At 37.1% G+C, this 8,331-nt stretch overlaps 1 protein-coding gene across 5 annotated transcripts in view; it reads left to right on the forward strand.

Annotated features, from left to right (window-relative positions):
- Positions 1–5,065, forward strand: part of ZNF461 (zinc finger protein 461) — a 39,976-nt gene extending 34,911 nt beyond the window's left edge. For all 5 annotated transcript variants that reach the window (XM_079906280.1, XM_079906281.1, XM_079906283.1 and 2 more), the window contains one exon: positions 1,665–5,065. In XM_079906280.1, coding sequence (XP_079762406.1) covers positions 1,665–3,373 — 1,709 coding nt within the window. In that variant the 3' untranslated portion in view covers positions 3,374–5,065. The remainder of the gene's footprint in view (positions 1–1,664) is intronic.
- The last annotated feature ends 3,266 nt before the right edge of the window (positions 5,066–8,331 follow it).

The raw sequence follows: 8,331 nt of genomic DNA on the forward strand, positions 1-8,331 counted from the left end.
TGTATGCTTCAAAATGGTTAAAATGGTGGATTTTGTATGTATTTTATTGCCCCCAAAATTAATAAAAATGGACAAAACACCTGCATAGGCAATTTATTAAAGAAGATATCCAGTTGGCCAATAAACATATGGCAAAGTATTCAGCCTGCAAAATTACAAATTAAACCACAATCCAATATCACAACACATCTGCCAGGATGCTTAAAAGAAGATTGACAATTACAAGTGTTGCTGAGGATATGAAGAACAGGAACTCTTTTAGAGTGTGATGGAATTGTAAATTAGAAAACTGTTGCATAGTGTCAACTGAAGCTGAACAAATGCATATCATCTGATGCAGTAATTTCACACCTAGAAGAAAGGAGTCCTGTTTCCACCAAAAGAAATGTGCATGGATGTTGATAGCAGTACTAACCATAATAGCCAACAACTGGAAACAACCCAAATGATCATCATTAGGAAAATGGAAAAATAAATTGCGTTAGCATAGAATGCTTTATGTAGCTGTTGGTCTCAAACAGTTCAATGGAAGGCTGTATTAGTTTGGATATAGATTTGGCTGTATGTGACAGAGACCCCCAAATAATTGTAGTTTAAACTATTTAGAGGGTTAATTTTCTCTTTCATTAAAGTCCAGGCTGGAGTGGCAACTCTGTTCTGCAAAATCATCTGTGACAGACATGACATCAAATGCACATTGCAGCTGGCTTTGCTGAGGAATCAGAAGAATAACAGATACAGGGTGTGGGCAAGCTTACTCTTAAAGTTCTCAGGACTTCCCTGGTGGTGCAGTGGTTAAGAATCCACCTGCCGATGCAGGGTACACGGGTTCGATCCCTGGTCTGGGAAGATCCCACATGCCGCAGAGCAGCTAAGCCCGTGCGCCACAGCTACTGAGCCTGCGCTCTAGAGCCCGCGAGCCACAACTGCTGAGCCCGCATTCCACAACTACTGAAGCCCACACACCTAGAGCCTGTGCTCTGCAACAAGAGAAGCCACCGAAATGAGAAGTCTGTGCACTGCAACAAAGAGTAGGCCCTGCTCACCACAACTAGAAAAAGCCCATGGCAGTAACGAAGACCAAGGCAGTCAAAAATAAATAAATAAAATTTTTTAAAAATTAAAAAACTTCTCAGAAGCTACTACATAATACTTCTGCATTTCTTTTGGCAGAATCCAGTTACATGGCATATTCTGCTGCAAAGGGTCCTGGGAAGTGCAATGTTTATATTGGGCAGCCTGTTCTCAACTAAAAACCAAGGGTTCAATCAGTGTACAAAAGGGGAATAATAGATGTTTGGGGACAACTAGCAGATATCACATAATCCTTTGGCCTGGTGGAGAGTGTTAAAATATACAGACTCTCGTAGACTCTCGTAGACTCTGATTCAGGTGATCTAGAATGTTTTGTAAACATCCATAATTGCAACAAATTCCCAAGGCGATTCTGATGTGGATCAAAATTTCAGAACCACTGACTTGACTTGTTAATTAACTCCCTCACTTTTCTTTCATGAGCTTTCATTTCTTTGCATTCTCCTTACTCTATTTTCATTCAATTGCATGATGGTATTTATTTTCAATTCTCTCTCTTTTCTACCAGAGGTATTTCAATTCTCTTGTAACACAAAACTAGCAATTAAAATGTGTTTCTTATCTTTCAGACTTGGTGTCCAAGTGTGAGGCCAAGAAGTTATCTCCAAAAAGAAACATTTATGAGACAGAATCATCCCAATGGGCTATCATGGGACCATTTAAAAGCCATAGTCCTGAGAAATCCATTTTCAGAGATATTTGGGCATGCAAAAGTCAGTTTGAGAGACAACAGGGAAAACAGAAGGGCTATTTCAGGCAGTTTATTATCAACCATGAACGCATGCCCATTTTTAGCCAACATATTTTGTTCACTCAGGAATTTTATAATAGACAGAAAATCTTTGAATGTAAAGAATGTAGAAAAAACTTCAGTTACAATTTATTCTTTAGTCCTCACAAAACTCATTCTAAAGAAAAACTTTCTGAAGGTAAGGTATGTGCAGAAACTGTTGATACATCATACCTTACTAAACAACAGAGAATTCAAAATAGTAACAAGTGCAATGAATGTAAGGAATGTTGGAAGTCCTTTATTCATTGCTCACAACTTAAACAACATTTGAGAATTCATAAAGGTGAAAAACACTATGAATGTAAAGACTGTGGCAAGGCCTTTTATTATGGCTCAGAACTTATTCTACATCAGAGAATTCACACTGGTGAGAAACCCAATGAATGTAAGGAATGTGGGAAGGCCTTTATGCAGCTATCACAATTTACTCAACATCAGAGACTTCATACTGGTGAAAAACCCTATGAATATAAGCAATGTGGGAAGGCTTTTATTTGTGGCTTTCAATTTACTGAACATCTGCACCTCCATACTGGTGAGAAACCCTTTGAATATAAAGAATGTGGAAAGACTTTCAGGCATCAATCATCCCCTACCATAAGTCAGAGACTTCATAGTCATGAGAAACCCTATGACTGTAAAGAATGTGGGAAGACCTTTAATTATGGCTCAGAACTTATTCTACATCAGAGAATTCACACTGGTGAGAAACCTTATGAATGTAAGGAATGTGGGAAGGCATTTAGGCAGCGATCACAGCTTACTCAACATCAGAGACTTCATACTGGTGAAAAACCCTATGAATGTAAGCAATGTGGGAAGGCTTTTATTCGTGGCTTTCAACTTACTGAACATCTGCGACTCCATACTGGTGAGAAACCCTATGAATGTAAAGAATGTGGAAAGACTTTCAGACATCGATCACACCTTACAATACACCAGAGAATTCACACTGGTGAGAAACCCTATGAATGTAGAGAATGTGGAAAGGCCTTTAGCTATCACTCAAGCTTCTCTCACCATCAGAAAATTCATTCCGGCAAAAAACCTTATGAATGTAGTGAATGTGGGAAGGCCTTTTGTGATGGCTTACAACTTACTGTACATCGGAGGATTCATACTGGTGAGAAACCCTATGAGTGTAAGGAATGTGGGAAGGCTTTTAGGCAGTGCTCACACCTCAAAAGACATCAGAGGATTCACACTGGTGAGAAACCTCATGAATGTATATGTGGTAAGGCCTTTAGACTTCATTCACACCTTATTCAACATCAGAGAATTCATACTGGTGAGAAGCCGTTTGAATGTAAGGAATGTGGAAAGACCTTTAGCTATCATTCAAGCTTCTCACACCATCAGAGAATTCATTCTGGGAAGAAACCATATGAATGTGGGAAGGCCATTAACCATGGCTTACAATTTAATGTACATCAGACACTTCATACTGTTGAGACTTCAGTAAGTTTTCCTCTCTCCCCATCCTAGTCTAGTATCATGAAATTATTTTGGGGGATACACTTTTTTCTTCTTTAAGGAAAATGTTGGTAAAATACTGGGTTTCATTAATATTAATTTATTTTAGTAATCTTTGAACTCTTTTTTTTTTCAAGTGGGAAAATGGAAAAGTTATTAAAAGGAAAAAGTTGCTCTGGTATCAGTGCTATTTCTGAATTATTGTAATGATCAATACTGGAAATAAATTTTATAAAACTATTTGTTTTCACTGAAACCAGTGAAGTGGGGCAGAAATAAAATGAAAACAATTTCTTCCCCTCCCACAAATCCCTGAAATAACCAATATGTATGTGTGTTGCTTCTTTCTTCGTGCTCGAACATATCTGCACATATGAAGGCTTTATTGCATGTCTGTGAAAGGATTTACCCCCTATAGTGACATATTTCGTGGCATTTTGCCCTTTACACTTAAATAATCATGGACATTTTCCCAGGCCAATACTGTAAATCTGACTCATTCTTTCTAAAGTTTCAGAATATTTCTACTATGGGATGTATGCCAGTATTTTGAGCCATTCCCTACTGTAGACATTCAAATTGTTTCTACTTCTTTTTCACCAGAAATGATCGTGCAATAAACATTCTTAGATTGTCATTCTTATGTTTCTATTGGTAGATTCCCAACCATGATAGTGTGTGTCTGTTCTGTTGTTACATTAATTTTGTAGTTTAAAAAAATGGGAAATAAAAGCAGATACTATAAAAGTTCAAAAATTACCCAAAATAACGTGAAAATAAAATCTTCCCTAATATCTAGTCCTATAACCATCTGCTTTCCCTACACAGGGGTAACTATAGCTGTCACTTCTTTTGTATTCTTCCAGGAATTAAATTTTAAAAATTCTTTGGACAAAAGTGGATTAATCATAATCCATGATTCATGATGTTCTAATCAGTCCACATTTTAGCCTACTTTTATTTAATTTTAATGTATTAGAGGGATTTATAAATACTGTACCAACTATTTACTGCCTTTCTGCTCCAAATTCTTCATTGCCTGCTCTGCAATATTGGAACTCTTCTCTCTTGTTTATAACATTATTTATTTGAGTCCTATCTTTTTATTTATTTTTTTTTTTGCGGTATGCGGGCCTCTCATTGTTGTGGCCTCTCCCGTTGCGGAGCACAGGCTCAGTGGCCAAGGCTCACAGGCCCAGCCGCTCCGCAGCATGTGGGATCTTCCCGGACCTGGGCACGAACCCGTGTCCCCTGCATCAGCAGGCGGACACTCAACCACTGCGCCACCAGGGAAGCCCTATCTTTCTTTTTTTACTTGATTAGACTAGCTAAAAGATTTTCAACTTCATCTTTTCAAAGGAAAAGTTTTATTGATCTTTTCTATTGTCTTTCTAGTCTTTGTGTCATTTATATCTGCTCTAATGTTATGTTTTTTCCACCTGCAGATTTTGGCCTTCATTCTTCTTTTTTCTAGTTTCTTAAGGCATTAAGTTAGGTAGTTTACTTAAGATCTTTCTTTTTTTTAAAAAAAATATAGGCTTTTATCTCTATAAACTTCCCTTTTGAAACTGCATTTGCTTTAGCCCATCTGCTTTTGTATGTTTTGCTTCTATTTTCATTTTTCTCAAGATACTTTTTGATTTCCCTTTTGATTTCTGATCCATTGCTTGTTAAAGAGTGTGTTTAATTTTCATGTATTTGTGAATTTTCCAATTTTCCTCCTGTTAATGATTTTTATTTTCATAATATTGTGGTCAAAAGGATACTTGATATGATTTCAGTCTTCTTAAATGTGTTAAGACTTGTGCCATAACATATGATCTATCCTGGAGAATGTTCCGTGTGTGCTTGAGAAAAAATATGTATTCTGCTGCTGTTGGATGGAATGTTCTATGTATGTCCATTATATTCATTTGTTCTGTAGTGTTTTCTGTCTGGATGAACTATCCATTGTTGATAATGGGGTATTGAAGTTCCCTACTAATACTGTATTACTGTTTATTTCTCCGTTCAGTTCTGTTAATATTTGCCTTATATATTTAAGTGCCCAGATGTTTGGTGCATATATATTTACAATTATTATATCTTCTTTATGAATTGGCCACATCATAATAGTGACCTTTTTTATTCTCTGTGACAGATTCCAACTGAAAGTCTATTTTGTCTGATATAAGTATAGCCATCCCAGCTCTCTTTTGGTTACCATTTGCATAGGATATCTCTTTCCATCCTTTCATTTTCAGCCTTTGGATATCCTTAAAGTGAGTCTCTTGTTGGTAGCAAAAAGTTGGATCTCTTTTTCAATCCCTTCAACTACACTACTGATTGATTCAGCTACTCTACTATCTTTGGATTAAATAATTTATTTCATTTACATTTAAAGTAATTATTGATAGGTAAGGTCTTTTTATTGACATTTTGTTCATTGTTTTCGTTTTTTGTGTGTCCCTTTTTTCCTTTCTTTGCTATCTTCCTTTATAATTTGATGCTTTTTTTTTTAAACATCTTTATTGGGGTATAATTGCTTTACAATGGTGTGCCAGCCTCTGCTTTACAACAAAGTGAATCAGTCACACACAAACACATGTTCCCATATGTCCTCCCTCCTGCGTCTCCCTCCCTCCCACCCTCCCCATCCCACCCCTCCAGGCTGTCACAAAGCACCAAGCCAATATCCCTGTGCCATGCGGCTGCTTCCCACTAGCTATCTACCTTACTACGTTTGTTAGTGTGTACATGTCCATGACCCTCTCTCGCCCTGTCACAGCTCACCCTTCCCCCTCCCCATAACCTCAAGTCCGCTCTCTAGGAGGTCTGCACCTCTATTCCTGCCTTACCCCTAGGTTCCTCATGACATCCTTTTTTTCTTAAATTCCATATATATGTGTTAGCATACGGTATTTGTCTTTTTCTTTCTGACTTACTTCACTCTGTATGACAGACTCTAGTTCTATCCACCTCATTACAAATAGCTCAATTTCGTTTCTTTTTATGGCTGAGTAATATTCCATTGTATATATGTGCCACATCTTCTTTATCGATTCATCCGATGACGGGCACTTAGGTTGTTTCCATCTCCGGGCTATTGTAAATAGAGCTGCAGTGAACATTTTGGTACATGACTCTTTTTGAATTTTGGTTTTCTCAGGGTATATGCCCGGTAGTGGGATTGCTGGGTCATATGGTAGTTCTATTTTTAGTTTTTTAAGGAACCTCCATACAGTTCTCCATAGTGGCTGAACCAATTCACATTCCCACCAGCAGTGCAAGAGTGTTCCCTTTTCTCCACACCCTCTCCAGCATTTATTGTTTCTAGATTTTTTGATGATGGCCATTCTGACTGGTGTGAGATGATATCTCATTGTAGTTTTGATTTGCATTTCTCTAATGATTAATGATGTTGAGCATTCTTTCATGTGTTTGTTGTCAGTCTGTATATCTTCTTTGGAGAAATGTCTATTTAGGTCTTCTGCCCATTTTTGGATTGGGTTGTTTGTTTTTTTGTTATTGAGCTGCATGAGCTGCTTGTAAATTTTGGAGATTAATCCTTTGTCAGTTGCTTCATTTGCAAATATTTTCTCCCATTCTGAGGGTTGTCTTTTGGTCTTGTTTATGGTTTCCTTTGCTGTGCAAAAGCTTTGAAGTTTCATTAGGTCCCATTTGTTTATTTTTGTTTTTATTTCCATTACTCTAGGAGGTGGGTCAGAAAGGATCTTGCTGTGATTTATGTCATAGAGTGTTCTGCCTATGTTTTCCTCTAAGAGTTTGATAGTTTCTGGCCTTACATTTAGGTCTTTAATCCATTTTGAGCTTATTTTTGTGTATGGTGTTAGGGAGTGATCTAATCTCATACTTTTACATGTACCTGTCCAGTTTTCCCAGCACCACTTATTGAAGAGGCTGTCCTTTCTCCACTGTACATTCCTGCCACCTTTATCAAAGATAAGGTGTCCATATGTGCGTGGGTTTATCTCTGGGCTTTCTATCCTGTTTCATTGATCTATCTTTCTGTTTTTGTGCCAGTACCATACTGTCTTGATAACTGTAGCTTTGTAGTATAGTCTGAAGTCAGGGAGCCTGATTCTTCCAGTTCCTTTTTTCGTTCTCAAGATTGCTTTGGCTATTCGGCGTCTTTTGTGTTTCCATACAGATTGCAAAATTTTTTGTTCTAGTTCTGTGAAAAATGCCAGTGGTAGTTTGATAGGGATTGCATTGAATCTATAGATTGCTTTGGGTAGTAGAGTCATTTTCACAATGTTGATTCTTCCAATCCAAGAACATGGTATATCTCTCCATCTATTTGTATCATCTTTATTTCTTTCATCAGTGTCTTATAATTTTCTGCATACAGGTCTTTTGTCTCCTTAGGTAGGTTTATTCCTAGGTATTTTATTCTTTTTGTTGCAATGGTAAATGGGAGTGTTTTCTTAATTTCACTTTCAGATTTTTCATGATTAGTGTATAGGAATACAAGAGATTTCTGTGCATTAATTTTGTATCCTGCTACTTTACCAAATTCATTGATTAGTTCTAGTAGTTTTCTGGTAGCATCTTTAGGATTCTCTATGTATAGTATCATGTCATCTGCAAACAGTGACAGCTTTACTTCTTTTCCAATTTGGATTACTTTTATTTCTTTTTCTTCTCTGATTGCTGTGGCTAAAACTATGTTGAATAAGAGTGGTGAGAGTGGGCAACCTTGTCTTTTTCCTGATCTTAGTGGAAATGGTTTCAGTTTTTCACCATTGAGGATGCTGTTGGCTGTGGGTTTGTCATATATGGCTTTTATTATGTTGAGAAAAGTTCCCTCTGTGCCTACTTTCTGCAGGGTTTTTATCATAAATGGGTGTTGAATTTTGTCGAAAGCTTTCTCTGCATATATTCAGATGATCATATGGTTGTTCTCCTTCAACTTGTTAATATGGTGTATCACGTTGATTGATTTGCGTATATTGAAGAATCCTTACATT

The sequence above is a fragment of the Stenella coeruleoalba genome (genome assembly GCF_951394435.1).
Source record: "Stenella coeruleoalba genome assembly, chromosome: 20".
NCBI classification, from domain to species: domain Eukaryota; kingdom Metazoa; phylum Chordata; class Mammalia; order Artiodactyla; family Delphinidae; genus Stenella; species Stenella coeruleoalba.